The following is a 24,168-nucleotide window of genomic DNA, read 5'->3' as shown; positions in this document are numbered from 1 at the left end:
CAACAATCATATTTATTCCTTGGTTTAAAAGATTTTGGTTCAACAGTGTTATAAACAGACTTCACAAAATGTGCAATATTTATAAACAGTTCTTAGTTGCAGTGGTAGTAAGAATCTTTACTTCCATCACGAAGTAATACAACACAAGGTTGGTTTTGTTCTCCCTCTTCTTCCCCTCTCCAATTGGCACTTCATCGTAAATTGGAGAAACGTTAAAAAGTCCAAAAAGTTAATCTAAACATGATGTTATAAGCACCTTGCCACAGCATTACATTCTCATAAGGCAAATTAATGTTTTGTAAAGTCTGATTGTGCAACTTGGAGACCTATAAAAGGTGACATAAATGCCAGCCTTCTTGGACAAGAAACAGGCCTTCATTTTTGCTTCAAAGTGTTCACCCCTCCACACCACCCAACCCTTATAAAAAACAGTACAGCTGATAATACAGCAGAATATACCCATTACAGGCAAAAGGAAATTACAGTAGATAAAGGCTGAAAACACAGTGCATAGTAGACAAAATAAGACTGTTCTTAAAAAAAGAAAAAAGAAAAAACAGAAGAAAAAAAGGAACACCAACCAGCAATGGAATTTTTTCTAGTGATGAGGATTTTTGGACTTCATAAATAAGTGGAAAATTACTAAAATACGTTGCTCTATAATATAAAAAAAAAAAGCATGAAGTGTTTTCCAGTCGTCACCTAAGCACTAGATGCAACTTTGTAGGAGTAAGTGTTTGGAGGCAGCTTTGAGCTCTGTGTGGTACAGGCATTCCAGCAGGGTAGTGCTGCCAACAGCAGAAGAAATCCTCCCAGTAAAACACAAAAGCCACTGAAGTAGAATGCAGTGTCATACTCTTGTGTCCAATCATAAAACCAACCTGAGGGTGAAAATAAAAGGAAAGAGCATCAATGGGGAGTTAAACTGAACACAGCACCGTGACTTAGAAAAGCATCGTTAAATAAAGAGGACAAAATCTAATACACACTTTGACCACTTACACATGAAAATGTGCTTTTCATCAAAGATGAAAACAGAACAAAATCAGATTGCCCAGTTCAGGAGAAACAGGATTTATTTTTTAAGATTTTCATCTTTTCATCATAATTAGGACCAACCAGAATTAATTTGCCTGTGGGCAGTTCTTTCTGTTAATTTTTAAATATCTAACTTGACCTTACCTACAATTGGTGGTCCGAGGCTATTCCCAAGTCCAGCAAAGAACATCAATATCCCATACGCATGGGTCAGTTTCTCAATTCCCACAGTCTTCGTTGTTACATATGGAAAAATTGACCAGTTCCCAGTCAGAAAACCCAAAATCCCCGAAAGCATTGCTAGTGTAAGGTAACTTTTGGCAAATGGAATTGCAAACAAGGCCACTCCTGTCATTAGTAAGGTGATTACATATAGATATAAAGTGTTAATCCACTTAAAATCTGCCAGTATTCCTAAAATAAGTTTGCCAACTGCAGTCATAATGCCTATAATGGAAATAAGGGGCATATGATAGTCTTCTTCATCAATGTTTGCACTTCTTGCTACATCTTCCATGAGGAGGGAAGGAGGAAATCCACCGATATCAAAGAGCAAGATGGCAACAAAGAGAGCTGAAAATACTTTGTTCTTAAAAAGAACAATGGTTTCTTCCCAGTAGTTCAAATAGAGCTGCCACTTTCTTTTGGCAAGTTGCTTGCAGAAGTTTGTCTGTTCCACAACTTTCTTTTTATAAGTGTCTTTCTCATTTACATTTATTGAGCTTAATACATTCTTATTTATAATGTTATCTTGTTTGAAATCAGGCACATTGTTCACACATTTCTCATCAATACAGCCCTTTTCAAGGATGCTTATGTTTTCTTCAACAGTCTTTTCTTTTTCATGGTAAACAAAACATTGGTCTGGGACTTTGTCTACACATGATTTTTCTGGTGAAGGGGAATCTGATGACTCCAATGGTCTCATTAGGCTGCCACATGCTAATATATTTAGAGACAGTGCACCAACTATTAGCAAACAACCATCCAGTCCATACAGGTCAATAAGCTCTCTTTGCAGTGCTGCATATATAAAGAGTCCAACACTTGAGCCTATAAAATGAAAATAAGATCGTTTTAAACTGAAGAGCTGAGAACTTCATTCACTAATAACAATTTCCCATATTTCAGCAACTACAAAACACAGTCCCAGGAATGCTGAGTCATTAGTGCTCCTCTTCCCAATTTAACAAACTGGTGTTATCACCTTTGTGAGAATGCACAACCGTCTTTATTGAGTATGCCCAAAATAAACAGCTTTTCAAAATATCTGAACAATTTGTAATGATTAACACTAGCAGACACTTCAGAAACAAGTAGGATAAATTTTCTGTCTGACAAAAAACATCAAAAACAACGAAGCCATCCTTCTGCCAAGCACATACATCCATATACTCCTTCAGGTACCATTTTGAGTTAGCACAGTTAGAATTTCATCCAAGATTATTTTCCCCTTTCTCCTCACTGCTGCCACCTTCCTCCTCCAAGGCAAGAACAGACCAGTGGTTCACCAAGCGCCCTCCTACAAACAGCAAGTGACTATTTGATGTTTAGGGAGGGTGGCTCACATTTTAGAAGAGCATTTACTCCAAAGGCATTTCTGAAGCCTCGCAGGGGCTCCAAATGCAAACACACATTTGAAAAATTTGGCTATTCAGAAGAAAATATTGAAAGGTACGCAATTACTATGGGTACAAGCATTTTATGCAATCCTAATAATGTAAAGAAAAAGCTCTTGGCTGAGGCGAGCAGAAGTCTATTGGAATAAAAGTCAATGGATCTCCACTCACGAATACAGAGCATTGGTTTTACAAGTCAAATTAAAGACAATCTTTAATTTGAAATGATTTTCTGAAGACTGCCCCTAGATTTTATTAAAGCAATTCATATACTTCAGTGCTAAAAACACAACAAAAACTTGTAAAGTTCAGACTTGTTTTATCTTTGAGGTACTAAAATCAACTAAGACTCCATAAGATCAGGCCTTACAGCAGACCACTTGTAAACCCAATAAAAGCCAATGAAAACAATTCTAATGGACGCTTCTGTAGAGGTTCCCCTTCAATATGCTGGTGTGGATCAGGCATTAATATTTTGCAACATTGACCACATTGATCAAGCTTCTCTCTAATAACAGTTATGTGAGAAAAGGGATCAGAGGAGAGACACTGTACAACACAGAAAGCCAGGTGTGGAACAATGTGCTTCTTTATCTATTCTGACTTGGTTCATTAAGTTAGCAATTCCTTTTGGTATAAAGGACAACACCACACAACCTAAAGACCCAGAGAGAGGATGAGAAAGGCTGTCTAGCATCCTTCAAAGGATTTCCCTTGTATTATCAGAGGCTCATTCCTCTAGGATCCCTGTAACATGCATGGACATAAAGTTGGGATGACCTTTTGGAAGATTTCAGACATTAGACTCCTTTTATATTGGAAAATAAGAAAAGAAAGAAAAGAAAAAAAAGCCCAAACTTCAATTACTCCTTAGCAGACAGAGTTTTGTGAGATCACAGTAACCCAGCACTTATATCTTGTACCTCCAGACTTTCTCTTACCTGTGATCTTGTGTAAGTACAAAGAGAGAGAAGAGAGCTCTATAGAAAGTTTCCCTTGGCATTACTCATGGCATACAGCCCCAGCTATTTATAATCTGCTTTCATTTTGGTGAACGTCCTTTCCTCATCGTTATGGATAACCTGCACCACACACCTATAAATGTAGTTACTATTTTATGTGAAGCCTGCTGTTACATGATCATTGCTACTATGTTTTGACTTGAGAAGTACTTTGGGAAGTAACAGAAAAATATAATATTCTGTTTTACTGTTGCCAGAGTAATGGTAGCTGTGTCAGCACTGAAAGGTTTGATGGAGAGAACTACAATTAAAAATCATACCTGTTGAAATCAGACCAAGCGCAAGGCCTCTGCGTTTGTCAAAATATTGGCAAGTGATGGTAACCGTTGCAGTATACAAAAGGCCACATCCAAGCCCTGGAGAAAGATTTGGGATAAAGATTTGGGATGCAATGAAACATGCAGCATACTCTGGGAAATGAATGCCCCCACTTACTCCCCATATGATACAGCGGCGTACCCCAGACACAGAGATATCCTTAGATCTGGCTCAGCACCGGTCACGCTGACAGAGGCATGAGGCTGCCTGCACTGTCCCCCCCTTCTCTCCCCACAGCCAGTCCCATTTCCCGAACCCACATGGAGCTGGCTTGGTTTGAGGATTTCACCAGCTCAGGTTCTGTGCTACGTGGAAGCAGCTAAATGGCTTTCAGTCCTGGGGCTGGCCCTGGCAAACAGTACAGCTTCGTCTGCATGGCACCGTGCCCAAGCCAGCACGCCCTGCTGGGTCCTGCTGGCCAGCGAGGTGCCTGGATTCTTGACACAGTTAATCTGCAATTTGATAAACCACCCACAGCAGCCCTCTGCTGCAGAGAGATAGGTCACCCCCTGCCAGGAGAACAGCACTTTCATGCTTAATACCTGAGCATATTAGGTTCAATCCAGTTATGTGGAGAACAACACCACTCCTTAATTATCTCTAATTTACCAAATTTGAATGAGTACATAACAAAATTCCTGAAGAGATTTTATTCCTTTAAGATTAGCACTTCCTGCCCACTGAAGAACTGCATGAGTCTATCCCTTAGGTAAAACCTGAGTCTTTCCACCTCTAACAACTGCATCAACAGAGGACAAATTGTTTTCGAATTCTGACAAACATTCACCACATGGCAACAGGCTGCCTGTGTGACCCTTCCCCAGATCAAAATAATCCTTTGTAACTGAAGTCCCAGACTACAGCTGCCTATGTGAATCAGCTTCCTCTTCCAGATTTGTAAAGCAAGACTAAGAACGATAAAGACTAAGTGTCTATATAAAAGGGAGCTCTTTCTTACCAACAACAATCCCATATGAAAGATACAGAAAGTATATGTTAGGTGCAAAACTACTCATCATAAGGCCACCAGCCACCATAAAGCCACTGAAGATTGCTACTGGTCTTGCTCCAAAAGATGATACGCATATGCTGCAGACAGGACCTAGAGAAAAAGCAGGAAAAACATTCATTGTAAATAGCAGCAACAGGAAGAACTTAAAAAAAAAAAAAAAAAAAAAAAAAAGCACACTCAGACTGTGGAAATGTTTTGTGTAATACTTATTTAAATGTATAATTAAATAACAATCAAGAATAACAATCAAGAATACTCATTTTTACATGATTCTTAAAAAGATAGGTTATAAAAACATAAATGATCAAGCCTGCAAATACGTTGCTCAAGGAGAAACTGAAAAAAAGAACATGAAATTGTATCAGGGTGGGGAAGAAAAGAGAGAACAAAACATTATTTAAACACAGGATGATACATACACATACTTAGCCTGTAACACTGTGCCCACAAACCTAAGGATTTGACAAAGGTTCTGAAAAGTGTCTTCATCTGTAGGTACCAAAAAAATAAGACCTTCAGGCAAGCTTTAGTCAAGCCGTTTTTTTTTTCCATAGAGACTTAAAACTGCATTTCAGAAAAGACAGTATTGGTAGTCATCTTGATATAAGATGAAATTTATAAAAGTGAGATGGAAAATAATGTCTTCTGATCATAATCACAGTAACAATGCCACCTGGTGCTTAGATAGAGAAAATATCTGCTGACATGCCAGATAAAGACAAACGGTACTCTTCCCTGATTTTCTGGGGAATTAAATACTTCCCAGGCAGCATTTTATTAAATAACTGCTTATTTCCCTGTATCGCTTTTTACTGTACAAATACAGAAACCAAAAAGGTATTTATTGAGAATATCCAAAGCAATATTTAAGACGTTTGGAAGAGGTTTCTCCCTCTCTTTATTCCCCAATATTTCTTGGTTGGTTAGTTTTTCAAAACAAGAACAAAGTGCAGGCAATGTTCATATTCTGCTTGTACTGAATCAGTTCTTCCCTCACAGAAGTTGTAGAATAAGCATTTAATTTTCTGTTGTGTGACCTGGAATATGCCTTTTAGTCTGAAGTAGCAAGCAAGCTTGGTGTTCTGCATAAATAAGTAACCAGCAAAGGACTTGGCTTGCAAAATACAAATTCTCTTCTGAAACCCTTCAGTTCCAACTATTCATAAATAGACTTAGCTATTAGTCCCACAATCCTAAACGTGGCAGCCATTAAATTATAAGTTAGATATACGCACAAATGACATTACTTATAGAACAACAACAACAACAATCCCTCACCACCTTTGTATTGCATTCACACCGAGGTAAAGGCACTCCACGATCAATCTGCAAAAGCAGTGGTTCAGGAGTCTGCCATTCGTTCAGGTTGGCCCTCCCTGACTCACACAAAACTCCGGTTCCTGGCAGATGGGAGCTGAGCCGAGAGATGATATAAGGTGAACAAAAACAGTTGGAGCTGATGACGGTGCTTGCCTAGGTTTACAGACAGAAGCAAGCAGCTGGGAATGTAGACAAGGTGTTTGCGTGGTTACCAGCCATGGGACAAGCAGTTCTGGCAGGCAGAAGCATGGATTTGCTAGCAGGTGAAACAATCCTCAGATAGAAGGCAGGTCAGAACTTCTGCCCTGCGTGAGAGTTGTTTAGGGAACTTAAAAAAGAAGAGAGCTTGAATTAGGGCTTACCCAGACAAGAGTCAAGAGTTGAAGAAGAAACAAGAAAGTCTTCTGGGGAAGCTGGGTTTACAAGGACTTTGGAAATGATGAAAAAAGATGTAAGCACTTGCTGCTTCTCAACACCAGCATGCTGTGAGAATGAAAACTGGCCAGAATAACTTGGGCAGAGTAACTTGCCAAGAACAAAAGCTGAGAGCATTAGATTGATGCTGACTCTCAGAATTAATTAGTAGAACTGGCAGATTAAGATAGGTACATTTCTTAAAACCGCAGAATTTAAAAATAAACAAAGGATTGGATCTGTATTACACACCAAAAACCTTCTACACTGAAAGAACATTAGGTGGTGATAACAGAATTCAATTAAGCAGAGGAATTTGCACTCTTTTCTACTCTTTATTTCTTACCCACTGCCCTGCTAAAACAAACAGTATCTGTATTTTGACACATTCTTCTTTGAGAAGCTCTCCGCCCAGCCTGCGGTGGTGGTGCTAATAGCGATTGCACTGGTGGCTATCAGAAAATCTGAGGTGAAGCAGGACCTCCCAGCTTCCAGCCAGAGGAAGGCAGACACAGAGCTGAGGAACACATCTGCGTACCCTGACAAGAGCACTTTCCTCTGGAACACCATCAAAGGCATCCCTGACAGGGTCCAAGGAGACATTCTTCCAGCTTCTCTCCATTACGAAAAATAATCCCAAAAAGAGAATAGGAAGTACAAAGAGATCTTTTTGGTCTCACATGGAAAACAACCTGCACAGAGCTAAAGAACCTGCTCCAGTAAACTCAGAATTAAAGTGTCATCTCACACAGCAAGGGATTTGGCATCTCAGCAATGGCACCGCTTATAAGAAGGAGCCCCAGAATAACTATTGAAACAGTTATTATACGTCCCCAGGACAAGAAGAAAAACAGCTCCGTCTTCCCCTCCACACTAGGCCCTACTCTCACACTCCCCTCATCATACTGCTAGAAAATAAGTCACAAAAGAGCCCCCCCATGACAGCCAGTATCTTTGTTTCATTTTCCTGCCTCTCCACATTCCTTCTGTCTCCCAAAGAGCTGGCACTGCTTTCACCAGGCGCACTACCTTTGGTTATTACCATGGTATTTGCACAGGAGTTTACTGTACACAAACATGTAATTCTCTAGGAAGCAATTCAAGCACAATGGGCTAAAGGCAGTTAAATCTGGTCAAACATCCAACTTTCCCAGAGTGGGACTGCAACTTCCTCTGTGAACTCCTGCCCTGTGGATTTTGTTCAACGTGGACGCTGGTATTCCCAAGAATGTGAGAGTCAATGTACAATCGGATGCAAACAGCCTTTCAGGCAGCAAAAGGGTTTTTATTTAGTCAACTATTTCAGAAAGATCCTTCCACTGATAATGCATTTCCCACCATAACTTAAACAGAAAATAGACTCTCAATGGCAATCCTCAATAGGAAGCACAGAAAATGGCTTTTAAGCCAGCGTTTCTTCAGTTTGCTAAGCAACTCCAGGAGTTAGCGCTGGTACTAGACTAGTGTTTGAAGACAATGCTACATATTTACCTCTTTGACAAATAAAATCCCCGTTTTTTTTTTTCTTCTAAATGATGCATCATAAAAACTAGACCAAAGTCTATCAGAAAAGAAACCAGCCCAGTTTATCAGAATGGCAGCTAACTCTAGGAGGAAAACTGAATTGCTCTAAAAGACTTTGAAGGCAGCACAAGGGCAGCCAGTGCTCTTCTGCACGCAACCTGTCAAGGCTCAGCAGCCTGATAATTGTATTTTATGCAGGCGAGTGGCCCAGAAGCTCCCTGGACAAAACCAGGAGCAGCAGCAGAACAGACAGGCTCTTACAATAGATCTTCAGGTAGAAAGATCAAAGAGAGACAACTCCTTCGAGGAATCAATTGTACATTGATATTTTCATTAAGATTTTATGAATAAATAAAAGACCTTAACCTCAGTGAGACTCAGATGTGACACTGAGTCCTTTGTGAGATGTGAAAACAAGCCATCTGCTGCTGACACAAGAACTTTGTAACTGCCACAATCTTCTGACCTCTACAGACACAACCCTTCCAAAGCAGATGCTTCAGTCTGCAGCTTCACTACAGAGTTGTTTTCTTTTACAGGCATCAAGAGCTAACATGCTCTTCCTCAATCTTCTTACATGGAGAGAAAAAAATCGGCAAGCAAATACTTTCCCTCCCCACTCTCTCATATTTAGGGTCCTCCCTCCTTCACCTCATACACACACGTAACCTTTTCCTAAACAAGCAATACTGGACAACAGTTCTTTTTCTTATCACCTGCATCAATCTGACCCACCCTACTCTTTGGTATCTGTCCTACCTACCCCATTGAAATGGTAGAGTAGAAGCAATGCTCACAGACTGTCAGTAAAATCCACTGGACATGACAAAAGAACATTTTTACATATTAAAAGCATTGCTGAAACTTGTTCATAATAAAAGTAATATCCTTCAAGTGTCTGTATAAGAATCAGAAAAAACCTTTCGCACCAGCCAGGACCCCCCCCCTCCTTTCAACTCATCGTAAAGATTGCTCTTTTGTGATAAAATTATTAAATGAACAGAGCTCCTCTTTCGAGGAATCTGGGAAACATTTCCACTCCCTCCGAACTACGTACAGCTTCTGTAGTTTTGAGTGGGAGCTATCTACATGCAAGATTTTTGTCCAAAAGTCTGCAGGTGCCGCAAAGGTCTTTTACACAGTTGTACAAATATTGATTAGAAACACAGAACTAAGCGTTTTTGGACATTTAACATGAAATACCTCAGGCCAGCAGAAACACCCCATTAATTTATCAAGAAAACCTCGCCTTTGTTCTTTCTCCATTAATAAAGGCAAGTGGGAATGGGACACATACTGTCGGTGTCTCCTGCAATGCCAAATCCTGTGAAATCAGCTCTTACTATAAACAGCTGTGGTGCCAATTCCAGGCGCCAAGGTCTTTGTCTGTTTTGCTTTTAACAAGTATAACATGGCTCTAATTTAATTTCAGGCTCCAAATGCATGTAAGATTAAGAACACTTGGTGCAGGAGAAACAAGCTATCCTCAAGAACATAATAAATATCCTCCTCTGGCCTGTTTTACCAGGGAAAACATGCTAAGCTCTTTTAATTTCCTCCTACATAACAAGCCCTACATCATCCCTGGAGCCATCTCCCACATCTACTACAGCCTGAGCAGTGCTATGATAGCTAATATCGTAGATGAGGTCTCACCTCTGCCCTGCATAATGACACTGCTGCTTTTCTTTCTTTTTTAGGCACATTCCTTTCAATACATGGTAAGGTCACATCACAGAAAGTGATGATGACTCAAGTCACCCTGCAAGGAATCAGGTCCCTGTCCCATCCCCTTCTCCAGCCAGGGGCTGAACACAGGCTTTAGCCACACTGTCTGTACTGCAAGAGGACAGAAATCAAACACCAGGCTAGCAGGGAGTTCATCTCAATAAACAGGGTGCTGTGCTAGGTTTCTATGTCTCGGTCTAAGTTTAGCTCTCACACAAGTCAGAAGTAAACACTGTAGAAAGTATACCAATAGAGCAAATGTGAAAGGACTCACCAGCATCTACTATTTAAAAAAATGTTTAAGATTATGTTTACAGAGGGAAGGGGAAAAGACATACACGAATGTTTTTCACTGCCAGCTGGCATATAAAGACATATAAGGACATATTCCTCTTTTCAGTGAAATTACAGGATACATCTAGCAAAGCCACTGGACCTACCTTCCACTGTTACAGACACCATCTAAGGTATTTTTCAGTGCTATCAACGAGAAAAATCTCCCTTAAGAAAACAGACATTAACTTATTGCCTGTATGCATGTTGCTGTAAACCTACCACAATGCCATTCTTTTTCCAGTCTGGCACCCACGGCTTCAGAAAGTTGATGCAAAGGTGGAGCAGGCTTACAGAAGAGCCTTAAGGGTAATTAACAGAGTAAAAGACTGTTGCATCGATGACAAAGGGACTGCATCAAGGTGTAGGCTTAAAAGAACACTTACAAGTAATTTGATTGCAGTCTCCAGACACACACCATGCTTACTCAGGGACACTTCAAATATACCACTTAAAGATAAACTTGTTCTTCAGCTGAAAATTAAAGTCAAGCAACTTCCATCATAAGATTACATAACTTTTAAGGAGGCAATTAACTACCAGGTAAAGTTGTAAGAGATGAAGAATGCATTAAACAAACACTTTCTAATTCAAATGAGAATTACAATCTTTTCTGCATGCAACATGGATCACTTTAGAAGTATCAATATTTGAAAATATGTCTACAAATAACTAGATCGGCGCTTGAAAATAAAAATAAAGGAGAAGGAAAGGAACAAGAAATAGCAGAAGTCAGGAACAGTAAGAGGCAAAGGGACTACTGAAAGGCTTTGAGATAAACCTGTCCTGTCACTAGCAAGCAATTCACACAAGCAATTCTGTTGATGAAATCAGCTTGCTTGGGGAGATTGTTAAATTACTAAATTGTAGATTGCACTTTTTCACATACATGAAAATATGCTAATTTAGAAAAAAGCTCAATTAGCCTGATCATCTACTTAACATCATAAGCTACAACACAGAATGGTCCCATCTGGCCTGCAATACTAAACATGCAATAGCCGAAATGAGAACACAAACAAGTTCTCCTTTTCCATATTCATGAAAAAGGTCTAACTTTGCAGTGTGTTATACCAATATTTTTGCACTAAAAACACATGTTCTTGACACTAGTGACTATGTCTGAAACAAACTTGCTATGAAAACTGCATGAAAAACAATCTGTAGGAGACTGAATGTTCCACAAGCTAGGCTGAAAATGCTCCCTGAAGCAATTCAGAAGGCTGATCTACTGCGGCCCTTTGAATTCTAACACAGTAAATGATCGAGACATTTGTAGAAATAAAAAGAATTAAATAACCGTATCTTTTTACGTGCTCTCTAGTAGTAACTGATCCTAAATGAAGTGCTCTTCAATAAAAAAACGTTTAGAGAATTGCAGTCTTTGAGGTCACTTTTAACACAACATGAAAGCATTTTGATGAGCTTCTTAGAGACTGCCACTAATGCATCCTTCTTGCACCACATGGGAAGAGAAACAGACCTCCCACAGAGAGGGAGTAGAAGATATGGTATCAGTAGTCCATTCCTTCGCAAGTTAACCATTCTTCTGCCCATTCTCATAGACACATACTAAAGAACATCAATTCCACTCTTTTAGTCCTTGCTAAACTTCCTCCATGAAGTCTTTATTTGCAATAAACAGCTTTTACTACCAGAGTTAGAAGTCACTCCCTCAAGACAAAAGATTTCATGAGAAAGCAATAGGATTTTTCCATTATTTCCTGCTATGTATGCCCACATCAACTAGGAAACATAATTACTGTGTTTATATCTGTCTCACAGTGTTAACTTTTAAATATTACTATGTAAAGGGTATTGGGGGAATTTTCCAGAAGCACAGTGGTATACCAGCAGGACACAAAATCATAAATTGTCAAAAGCATTCTAGTTTTAAGAAAAGATTGTAATACTTACACTGCCCCTCCAACAAGGTTATTCAAGTAGAGTTATCATTAAGGTCAGATCCCACCTTGGCAAGAGAGGGGAATCTTCCATTTAAGATAAAGCAGGGAACACATATTTTGTTTTCAGTCAACTCTGATTACATCAATGCAATTAAAAGGCCCTGTCTGTACTTTTCTTTGAATTAATATTGCAAATTATTAGGCTCTCAAACCCCAAACTGAAAGAGTTAAATCACACTGACAGTGTTCCTCCAATCCTCTGTCAAAATTTCAAGCAATTTGATCATTCCATACCAAAGTGAATTACAACAGTATCTTTTACTTGCATCATTTGGTCACAGAAGTTTCCATTTGCTATAAAGTACAATACTGAGAGAGGCAAGGCAGAGAGAACTCAGAGATCTGGAATCCACCATGGTGTTGACACACGAGGAAAGGGACTGAGGCTGTTATGAGAGTGAGCCAGAGACTTCTGGTCTCCAGAGAAAAATTTTTTCTTCACCCTTTCTCTTGCAATCCCCTTCTGCCTAGTTTTTCTAAAGTAACTATCTTGTTTAGACTTTTTATTCCCCCCACTTCATTCTCTCACTCAAGTTTATTTAGGCCTTAATTCTTTCATAATGGGAGTTAAGGCACTTAAAGCATGAAAATAGAAATGTATGACAGAAGATCAGTCTACGGACCTTAGCCCACTTACACCTTGGGACTGAATATAGTCTTCTTGTGGTTAATGATTCACCTGCCTTTGCCCATTTCTATTCTGCCTAGTGATATAAATCCCCAACACGAAAGCGGCACCAGTATTTAGCCTTTTATAGTCATGCAAAGCAGTGGCCTTTATTCAGTTCCGTATCGTGATATGAACATCAACCCTCTCTAAAGGAGAGATTGCCTCAGAATCCCGAACCAAATTCTGAAGTTACTTAATTGCTTTTGCCCACAGCAGTTTCTCTGCTGACAGGCAATTTTTGTCCACATTCAGCAAAAAGATAATAGTTCCCATGGTGAATCTTTGAAAAGCAGAAGTTAGTGATGTTACCCAGTAAAATACCCGTGGCTCAATATTAAAACAATAACAGCAAAATGGACCTATGGACTTTTACAGTGTTTAATTTTCCTGCTGTTCCTCTTCATCAAGTAACAATGTCTTACTAAAGAAAAGCTTTCAGTAAAGTTTTATTTAATGCCACCATTATCCATAACTTTACAGGCTTCAAAAGCAGTTCTCTTCCCCTGAAACAAACAGTGAAAAAGAACCCTCACCCACCCTAACTGGAGGTTTTATTTCTAGGGCTGAAGAATGAGTAACTGGTTTGTTAACTGACTTTTTTTTCCCCACAGAATTGCAGAATGGCTACAGTTGGAAGAGACCTCTGAAGATGATCTAGTCCAGCCCCCTGCCAAGCAGGATCACCCTGAGCACGTTGCATAGGATGGCATCCAGGCGGGTTTTGAATATCTCCAGAGAGGGGAACTCCACAACCTCTCTTGGCAACCTGTTTCAGTGCTCTGTCACCCTCACTCTAAAGAAGTGACCTCTCACATTCAGCCAGAACTTCCTGCCTGGAGCACTCGAGCCATTTCAGAATAGGAATTTGCTCTGTTTTTAAAGATACTAATATAAATGTTACTTAAAGTCTCATTGAATAAAAAAAAAAGAAAAATCCCATCAACAAAATTACCATTCAGCTTTTCAGACACAGTTTGGTATTTCCATGTTATTAAAATACACTTATTCTGAATTTTCTGAGGTTAACATTTTTATTGTTCTTTTATCATTATGCTGTGGTTTATGTATAGTGGAAGTGGAACTATAAATGCAATGTTCTTACCTATCCTAGCCTAAAACAAAAAATGCACTGTCCCTCATTCTCTTTCATCATTTGCAGCTGTCTTTAATATTATTCCAAAAGTACACACAGATGAAAGCATCTATTAGAGAGGAATCATATCATTTTAAGATAAATACTGTATCTATCTATACTTACTGGCAAGCAATCCGATTCCATTTGCTAGTGATCCAACCCAAGCAGTCTTGCCTTTCCCTTCTCCAAAAGCATCCAGCCATTCTAAATACAAGACTCCCACAGCCAGTGGTGATCCGTAACACAAGAACTGAGTAAAGAAGGAAACGACAACAATCACCCAGCCCCAGCCACCATCGGGTGGTTTCCGAAACACCATCTTGTCAGACGAGTGTAGATGTACAGATGAACCCTGTGCAAACAGAAAACAGACAGACGGAACAGGGCATTAGAAATGTGACTGACCTAAGTCTGCTAATACAAGTGAGCTGTACAAGCGAGACATTGCCAAGCAACCTTCAAGAAATATCAAAAATTCAGCACGCAGCAACAAAGATCAGTTACCATTTGGTACTTCTACCTTTTCAGCTTCACACATTATTCTCGCACTATGATGTATGTCCTACAAACATCAGCACTGTATTACAGAAAGGGGGGACATTTCGTTTTCTGAGTGTTAAGTAGGCTTGTGTGAAAACCTGCCGAAAAACTATATGGCACAGTGCAACAAGAGAAGCACTTGGCCACCAGCTGCGCCACCATCCTGAGCAAAGTATAATATAGGCTCAAAGGACAAGAAAAGTTACAAGTATGAAACAACCCCAATAAATAATTCGGGTCTGAAAAAAAATCACAAGTATAAAAATATTATTTCAAGGTCGAAAAACAACAACGAAATATCTACTTAATTCGGATTCCATTTTCAAGCATAGTACTATGCGTTTTCACAATGCATTTGCAACCAGATAGCACACTCTGGGGGGGGGGCAGGCTAAGAAGACGACTACTGACATTCCGGATGCAGTAACAGTTCAGAACTTCCCTCTGTTGACCAGGTGACATGTAGAGGAGTGATGCCTCCAAGAACACTTTGAACACGTTAGTAAGTAAATTAATTGAGTTCTAAAACTGTGCACAGGTCTGGCTTGTATGGCAAGACATGACAGTATTAAACACACATACAAAAATCTGTTACAAGCTGTTACAGTACCTGCCCTCTGCACAGTTTTCACATACCACCACCTTCACCAAACTGGCACTCACTTCTTCACCTCCATAAGTACTTTCTTCTCTGCTTCATGGCAAGATCCATCATCAGTTCATCTACAACTTTAAATAACCGACTGTCCTCACCTTCTCAAGAGTAGTTTCTGAATGTAGAGACTGGCACCTCTAACTTTTAGTGAAGAATTCAGAAGTTCCCAGGCTAAACTACTTTGGAGTTTGGATGACTCCAAAGATATGTGAGTTCCCTTGCATGAAACTAACCTGCCCTCCCTCTCCTTAGGGAGCAATCTGCTGAACTGATGATCACAAAACCCATGTTCTGTTCCTGGCTCTCTAACTAACCAGATGTGCGATTTTCAACCATTTTATTTTCTTTATCCTGTAGAACAGAGACAGATAAGATCTTACCCAGTTTTCTCATGAAATGTTCTCAAGGACCATTTGCACACTGCAGAGTGTGCATTAAGACTGCTGCAGTAACAGTTCTGCTCTGGGAGATCCCAGGAGACAAAGCAGAAAAACAAACAAGTCTTGCTGCCTGTTTATGACGAGCTGGGAGCTCTTCAACTTTTCAGTGGAAAGGAAAAAAGTGACTGCTTTATGAAAGCAATTGTATAAATGAGAAGATAGCAACAGAACTTCAATTCAAGCTGCGCTGCCCATACTCCACACAGGCGATTTTGCATGGAAAATTTAAAAAAAGAAAAAAGAAAAAAGATGCAGTATAAATTTTTGAGGAATAATTGCTATAGAAACATGAAAAAGGACAGTTCTAGTTCCTAGATACACTTAAGCGATACACTGAGGGAAGATACTTACGGATGATGACACACCACGCGTCCCTCAGCCCCCTACAGATGTAGCTTCAGGTGGCAACTCTACCTGCAGAAAAAGAGCAGCAAAGCAAGTTTTCAGCCGAAGTATCACTGCAACAGTAAAAGCATCTTTTCAAAGGAACTTCAGAAGTACTCACGTTATCAAATTACCTCAGTGGAGAAATACTGATCCTCCCTCAATTAATCAAAAGCTGACAGCAGCCTTGAGCACCAAAATAACAAAAACATAGCCTACTAACATGAAATAAATTTTCATGTTCTAGGTCCTCTGGGGAAAGATTTATGGTTTTGACATACTGACAGTCCTTCAAGAGACAGTATTCCAGGTACAAATGTTCCGAAGTTTTCTTTTGGCTATAAATCTAAGTTCTGATTTACTTCTTCAAATGTCTGGCAATTGTCCCTTGATTACATTAGGTGCCAAGGTGACAGCTGACAGATATCACAACATACCTTAAGGCATCAAAGCGTTAAAAAGCTGCTTATAGGTACTTTCCTACAAAAATAACCCTTACAATTATACAAAAGAGGATCATGAGGGGATCCTTCATCTCTAAACAAGATTTTTAGACTACACATATCTAGCCACAAAAAGAGTGGGCATATGCACCTCTCCTTGCACTAAATACCTATCACTTGGCTTGTTTTGCCCCTGACAGAAGTAAAAGTGGTGGAAATAAGTAACAGCTTCAAGAAAAGACAGTTTCACTGAGATAAAACAAGGACATTTTCAGAAAGCCACTAAAATAACAGAATACAGTGAATAATCCCAACTTCTATTTGTTTAAAAAGTAATGTTTAGAAGACAAATACATGCTAGCTGTTATATTGATTTCCATTATATTGACACTCTAAAATTTGGCACAGACCTAACCCTTGATTCAGTTCTGCTATTCTAAACATTCAGTGGGGAAAGGTGGGCAGGGCAGGTGATGAAAAAAGTCTTCATAGCCTGAGGTCCTGTAGTCTTTTCTAATAGACTTAAAAAACATCTGGATCAGTTCCTCATCTGCTGCAAGTCTGCATAGCTTCACCGACTTTAACAGAGCTCTGTCAAGTTACGGCAGCAGAAGAGCTGACCTTCTACATCCTGAAGCCTCTTATTTTGCACAGCAGTTATCTTTCACAACTTTTAGCTAAAATAACAGATTTTTAGATAGCAAAAATAGCTCTATTTTCTAAACAGCTCAAGCCATTTACAGACTGTAACTGTCAAGCACAAAGTAAAAATCACCATAGCTTCCCCCACACACATCGTCCTTGAAGTAAAAAAATGATCCAGTTATTTTTATGAGCCACCATGACCTGGCTTTTCTTTCCTGCTCTCACAGACTGCCCCATTAGCTCACATTGCTGTGTGCCAACTACCTAAAACAAGGTGTATTTTCTAACATTCCCAAAAGCATGAAGTCCTCCCGAAGACAGCATGCGAGATGAGAGCCCTGTGTGAGGAGCCCATACCCCGGAGCCCTCTGCTACGGTACACTGTTAAAGGTGTCCCAGTCAAGCAAGCTGTTACTGTGACTGTGGATATCCATGTACCTTTTATTGCTACATTATTTAATACTTCCCTGAAGGTAACAAGTTGCAGTACAAAAATTTAACAGGATAAACAAGAGCTGGCAGTAGGAACTAAACCATCGTTACTCCTAGCACTGCCTGGACGTGCATCTAGTCTGCGCATCTACCTGGGAGGGATCCAAAGTGCCTCTCACTATTGTCTGTCTCTGGCTGGAAGGAGGACAAACATCAAAAATAAAGCAGCAGAAGCCCATACAGAAGAGAGCTCAATGGACAAGGAAGACTTGTGTGATCCTGGGAAGAGACAAACAACTGTGGATTTAAGATTTAGGTGGGAATCATTTCACAAATCTTAACTGTTCACAAAACCTAAGGGTGTTGATTCAGACTCCAGGAAACCTAGGCACTTCAAAAATAGAGAAATGGAGAAATAAAGCATAACGAATTAAACAGTAAGTTGAAGCTTGGTTAGAAAAAGCTTTTCAATTAGTTGTACTCACAGCGAATAAGAATCAGAGAAAGAGAGCTGTCTGATGGAAGTCTCTACCAACAAAAAAAAAAAAAAAAAAAAAAAAAGAAACAAAGAAAACCCTAGAGAACTGAGCAACAGTTTTAACACAGAAACATGGTGGTGTCATGCTGTAACCACTTTCTTTTATATAATCAGCTTCATCACAACACCAAGCTCTTTTTCTATAAATGTTAAAATTTAGCTTAAAGATGACAGATGAGCACACACACAAAAAAGAATTGGCTTAGAAAACACAATTATGACCGAAGCATTAGCCCTCAGCACAGAAACTTGTGTTAATCTGTGGCAAAGGGAATCTTGAGAAAGAAAGTAGCAAAACGATTGTTTTCAGTTTGTTATTTGTGCAACTGGAGCCTCGCTAAGTATGCTGGTTTCTGTGAGCAGCACATGGCTGCAAGGAAAGCTGATGCCAGCAGAATCACTGGGTGATTAACAGCTCTTCCAGTTTTGCAAGGCACTGGTACAAATTAAGACAGTACCAGGCAGAATGGTAACATCTCCCATTGTAAAGTGCGTTAGATTTCACAAACCTTTGCATTTATTCTTCAGTCAGCATTCTCACAAGTACCATGTGAAGTTTGTGCTCCACTTAACCTGTCAGGAACGCCTAGGGTGTCAGAGCAGCAGCAGCACACTGCAGCTACCCCTAACGCGTGCATGCCAAGACCCGCTGCACATCTGCACACATCCAGCTGTGACAGCAAGCATAGGCACTGTGGTAAAGGCACTGAAAAAGACACACCTATACCTTGATGACATCGGACTTTAACTGATCTTCTAACAACAGCAGCTCCCCATGCTTAAATATTTGTCTTTAAGTATTTCTACACTGGACACATATTTCCCTCTCGGTTGTCAGCATTCAGGTCTAAAAATTTCTCACTGTCCTCTTGTAGCTTACACTGGAGGCTCAGCAACATAAGTGCTTCCTCCCATTTCTGCCCGGTAAGAAAAGCAGCACGGAGTTTAAAACAAAACACCAGCACAAAACTTCCTGAGCACATAACTTCTCCCCATTGCGCAGCGTACGCTCACGTAAAGGAGCATCCATCAGGGCAGCACACAGAGCAGCCAGCTCTGGCTGGATCCGTCAGCTCAGCAGAACCAGCCCTACCTGTCCTCAGCGCCTCACGGCCCCAGAGGGGATGGAAAACCTCGCTGCGAGCACAACTGCCTGCCAGACCAGCAGCATCCATACCGATGGCAGCCAGCGCTGCTACCAGCCCCCCGCCGCCCAGCCCAGCGCCCCTCACAAAGATGTGCACCACCTGCAAGGGCTCCGCTCGGCGTCTGCTCTCCACCCGTCTGCACCCCTCAGCCAGTCCCTGTGCCGCGGGACAGCGGCGCTTTTATGGCCCCGGCTCTCGCCTTGCCCCTTCCCACGCCCCCGGGGGCCAAGCCCCACGCGACGCCTCCTGCCCCGGAGCTGCTTCGGCGACGCGCTGAGGGCATCAGCGCTGAGGGCATGGGCGAGGCGCGCCCGTGGGCACCTGCCGCAGACACCCCTCACGCCCGTGCCCCGCAGGGCGCCCCACGGAGCCCCCTCAGCACCCAACCGGGGGCCAGGCCGCCCCCGCCGCTCCCCCGGAGCCTCCGAGGCGGCGCCGTCCCCGGTTACCTGCGCGCCGCGGCGGCGGGGGCCGCCCCCGGAGAGCCGCCCCCGGAGAGCCGGGGCAGCCCCGCATCCCCGGCGCGGCGGAGCGGAGCCGAGCGGGGCGGGGCGGGACGCGGCCGGTGCCGGCACCAACCGGTTGTAGCCCGGCGGGAGGAGGAGCCGCCGGGGGCTGCCCCGCCACCAGGCCCGGCCCCGGCCCCGCCGCGCCGAGCGCAGGGCCCGGGCGGCCTCGCCTCAGGAGCGGCCGAGGCGGGCGGGAGCCCCCGCGCCTCACGGGCCCCGGGCCCTGGCTGCAGGTGGCAAGGGAGGCGGCCCCACAGCGCTTGCTGGAAGGCCGAAGCTGCTGGAAGCGGTCACAGCCCTGCAGTGCTCCAAGCTGCAGCCGCTTTTAGAGCTGCACTCCAGCCTTCCGCCTCCGTGCACCGTTTATAAAGGCTCATTAACGTAATGTGTCTTGGAAAGGGCGTAAATGTGCCTCATGGTCAGGAAACCAGCAAGGCTACCTGCTCCTAGAAGGAGTGAGAGCTGTACAACATAAACTCGACACCCACTGCTGTCTCCTCTAAGACATCTTTGCAGGGAGAAGACCTCAGCCAAGGGGGGGCAGCTCACAGGAGAAAGGGCAGCCAAATGGGGAAGAAAAAAAAGGGACAAAAACCGATTGGGCTCTAGAAAAGTGGCTGAGGTAGGAAAACAACTAAATGGGGTTTAACCTAGAGAGAAGACAGAGGAGAAACACAATATCACTCTTCAAAAAACAAACAAACAAACAAACAAACAAACATATCAGAAGTTACTGCAAAGAAAAAGGAACATTTTTTATACATTTAACCAAAAGTGGTAAATGGGCCTTAACTCCACCAAAGGATTTTGCATTAAATATTAAGAAAAACAAGGGTAGTTGGATACAGGAAGAAACTTCTTGGGGAGAGCGCAGCATTTTGACAACACGCATGCTGCTTTGGGTTGCCTACACCAGAAGTGACTGAAGACAGCTGCCCAGCCAGCACAGCCTCCAGTTACTTGAGTCATTCCTTGGGCTCCATGACACGGGGTGAAATGGAAGGGTTAGCTGAAATCTTACTACAGACACACAAAAGACAGCTGGAAAATAACAGCTGTGAAACAACCATTCAAGACGTGTAGTTTCCTACTTGTACTACAAAACTAATAACTATGATAAAACCCTTTTTTTTCCATACAAGTGTACAAAGGCTCCAGTTCCCGTTACAGCACTTGGCAGAAGTGTTTTGCTTTTTAAATTCTACAGAAGCTTAAAAAACAAAGTTGCAGGTTAAAATTAAACACAGGACAATTCAAAATTGGTTATATGCATATGAAAAAAAAAAAAAAAAAAAAAAAAAAGGATGAAAAACATTTTTATGTTCTCAAGTAGCTGATCGGAGACACCTGCATACAAGAAGCTCAAAGTTAACAGCAGTTTACCTATAGAAGAGCATTCAGAAGAGTTAAGGTGCATCATTCACAATATACATGGAAATATATTGGGTCTTTACGCAGAAGAAGCAGTCCTAGGCAGATGCAAACCAACTTTAGATCGCAAGCAGCTTTGGACTTGAGTGAGAAAACCCACATGAGAATTAGAACGATCCTAACTGCTTTGCTTTAACGTCTCTGGATGCCCTTTTCGTGACAAGTCCTCTGCTTTTAATTTAAGTCTGTTTTTCATATGTATGTGCCAGTCAAGTGCATACCATAATTGAGAGAACGGCCTTGCTGGCAAAAAAAACAGACCCATGAAAACAAGCCATAGAAGCAAAAGACAAGAGGAAACAGTCCCCCCTCTGTGTGTCCTTTGTCCTTGGTTTCATAACAAGCAATGGAGCTCCCTCCAACTGCAGGTTTCTGCTCACAGACTACGGTATTTTGGCAACAGCCATTTGGCTTAGTTCTCAAATCACTGATTAATCTTCTAAATTTCTACACATCAGAAACCTTCCTAAAGGGCCTTCAAAGGCAATTGAATTGTAACGGTGCCACAGCTGCATCTTTTATAACCATGCTTTTGTCCCACGTCTCACCAGAAGAATTCTTAAACCCTTACTTTAAAAACAGAAAATGGAGGGAACCACTGAGTAATGCCAATAAATCTCTCCCTCCCCCAGCCTCTTGGGTCTGAGAATCCAAAGGACAAAGACACTCACGTAACATGGTGAGGCATGAGAGCAACACCTAGTTAAAAAATTACCTTATTTTTGGTGTAGCATGCTCACAGGATGTGTAATTTTAGGTCACCTACAGCTGTATCAGCACAGAGATGATCTAGAAATGTTCTCTACTCTGCAGATGGTGCAGCAGCAGCAGCTCCTGAGGGCACAGAGAAGAAATTTAGAGGGTATTCATGCATGTGCCCTGGAAGGGGTCCTTCTCAGGTAATGAATGCAGCTGAATAACCCAAAGCTGCCTAAAAAGGAATTAATGCCTCAGTTTAAAGTTTTTGTTTGTTTCATTTGGTTTTGTTTTCAGAAGGTGCATAATCTGCTACGGAGGAAAATCTCAAAACATAAAATGATTCTAAATAATTCATCAATTACTGTCCTGTAACCTGTGGTCCAGATTGTGAAGCATCCTTTTGTACATTTGCAGTCTTTACACAATCTGCAAAAGAAGAGATGAGACTTTGGAATAACAGGTCCATGCTAATATGTCCAAAGTTCATCATCTGCTTGGGTGTTTTTACTTGCTTATGAACAATGTTCATTAATGATTGAAGGAAAAAATAGGTGAGGAAAGCAATCAGAAGTTTGACTACAGTTTAATTTAAGCAGATGTATTAATAACTGTGAACTTACAGAGTCTAAAGGTCAGTCTTTTGTTATAATTTAACCCTACATGCAAGATGAAAAAAAAAAAAAAGAAAGAAAAGAGGCTTGTCAGGTGCCATTTGGCCACACCAAATAGGATCTTTACACTTTCTCTTAGATTTGTGTGAAAGGGAATAAGATTGCTTAAGCTGAAAAGAATTGAGATTTCCTCCCAGTTGCCAGTATGGTACTACAATACCCCCTAGTGCCACCAGGGCTGTGCTGACAAGAAACTTTGTTTACACCACAAAGATGCAGATCCAGCAGCAAAACCACCACATCTGTCTCGCTAACATACCGTGCAAGGTGTCTGCACCACAGTCATCTGAAGAGGTCCCACAGCAAGGACAAGAGCAGCTGTTCAGATGAACCGTCACCAGGCTAACCACTGTCTGACGAACTGTTCGTCTGCATAATTCCAAATGCTGATTGATAAATCAGTTTTCGAAGTCTTCAAAAAATACATGTGGAAAATAAATGTCATTTACAAAGCTTCTGCAAAACTTGTAAAAAAAAATATAGAAGTAATTTATTTTGAAAAAATATAATTTATTTTGTTATTTTTGCATTACTCTAAGAGTTGTGTTTTGTTTTGGTTCTTACACCAAACATATAAGTAATGAGGCCATGGAACGATTACACAAAAGAGGTATCTAAAAAAGCAATTTTATCTTACCACTCATTTAAATATTCTTGCTAAGCAATGCAATCAACTAATGCAAAGGCCATCTTTTGAAGATTTCAGAAGTAAACTTGCTTAGTATATTTGTTGTAATAAACTAGGGAACTACAACAACTTTTATATAATGTAATTTGATGAATCTGCCCCATGTATTTTCATTCTCTAAGCCAATAAAGGAACTATTTGGGTTCCTTAAATAGTAACATTTATGTATTACAACATCATGAAAAAAACAACAAAACAACAAAAAAACAAACAATAATTTAGGACAATTTTAAAAAATCACTTATTTTTCAACTAAATACAATAGTGCACGTGAAATGACAAATAACTGCTGGCAGCATGAAGCACATTTGCTAAGAGTGTAAAATGGAAATAAAATTACAGTGCTACATCTCCAAGCAAAGAAATGTATCAGTTCCATTTTTCCACAGCCCTCACTCTCAGTGAATGCAAAGACGGACATTTTTATGGCATAGGTTTCTCGTGACCTCTATGTTAGCCCTAAATTCGCCGAGCTCAGTGTCAGTATATGCCACAAGCACTATTTTTACTGAGATGCGAGAATTGTCTGATGTTCAACCCCATTTTCTCACTTGGCACTCATCTCATTAAAGCATCCCTCAGTAAAATATAAAGCGGGTAAGACCAGGATAGCTCAGTGTGCTCATTGTTTTAGGGAAAAGATTCAATATTCTTTACAGGTTGGAAGAGGATTCTTTATGGAAGAAAGGCGAGGATCACAGCTGTCTCGGGTAGGAACAAATCTCATACATGCAAGTACAGTTACATGAGAGAAACAGATGTCAGTGAAAGTATCTGTATGTTAAAAAACACAATATACAAATGATCAATTCACTTTCACAGCAAATAACTTTTATGAGAAAATA

At 41.0% G+C, this 24,168-nt stretch overlaps 1 protein-coding gene across 3 annotated transcripts; it reads right to left on the bottom strand.

The window, feature by feature from the left end:
• On the bottom strand, positions 1–19,921 carry SLC16A9 (solute carrier family 16 member 9). 3 transcript variants are annotated; one of them, XM_082765087.1, is made up of 7 exons: positions 19,775–19,921; positions 16,087–16,149; positions 14,224–14,452; positions 4,956–5,099; positions 3,940–4,035; positions 1,183–2,091; positions 1–881 (listed from the first exon to the last, which is right to left on the bottom strand). In XM_082765087.1, the coding sequence occupies exons 3-7, from the start codon at positions 14,417–14,419 to the stop codon at positions 703–705; spliced, it is 1,524 nt and encodes a 507-aa protein (XP_082621213.1). In that variant the 5' UTR covers positions 14,420–14,452; positions 16,087–16,149; positions 19,775–19,921; the 3' UTR covers positions 1–702. The 3 variants fall into 3 exon arrangements, with proteins under 3 accessions (XP_082621213.1, XP_082621212.1, XP_082621214.1); XM_082765086.1 differs by lacking the exon at positions 19,775–19,921 and adding an exon at positions 19,425–19,688; XM_082765088.1 differs by lacking the exon at positions 19,775–19,921 and adding an exon at positions 17,792–18,485.
• Between the last annotated feature and the right edge of the window lie 4,247 nt (positions 19,922–24,168).

This window comes from Aythya marila (genome assembly GCF_965140915.1).
Source record: "Aythya marila genome assembly, chromosome: 7".
NCBI lineage: Eukaryota > Metazoa > Chordata > Aves > Anseriformes > Anatidae > Aythya > Aythya marila.
Note: the sequence above shows the minus strand (reverse complement) of the source record. Positions and strands in the feature narration are given on the sequence as shown.

Excerpts from the sequence above, each read along its gene's own strand:
- SLC16A9 (XM_082765087.1), bottom strand. The coding sequence starts at position 14,419 with ATGGTGTTTCGGAAACCACCCGATGGTGGCTGGGGCTGGGTGATTGTT. Across the intron at positions 5,100-14,223 it reads TGGAATCGGATTGCTTGCCA|GTCCTGTCTGCAGCATATGC; the intron begins GTAAGTATAGAT and ends CTTTTTCTCTAG. Across the intron at positions 2,092-3,939 it reads GCTTGGTCTGATTTCAACAG|GCTCAAGTGTTGGACTCTTT; the intron begins GTATGATTTTTA and ends TTCATTTTATAG.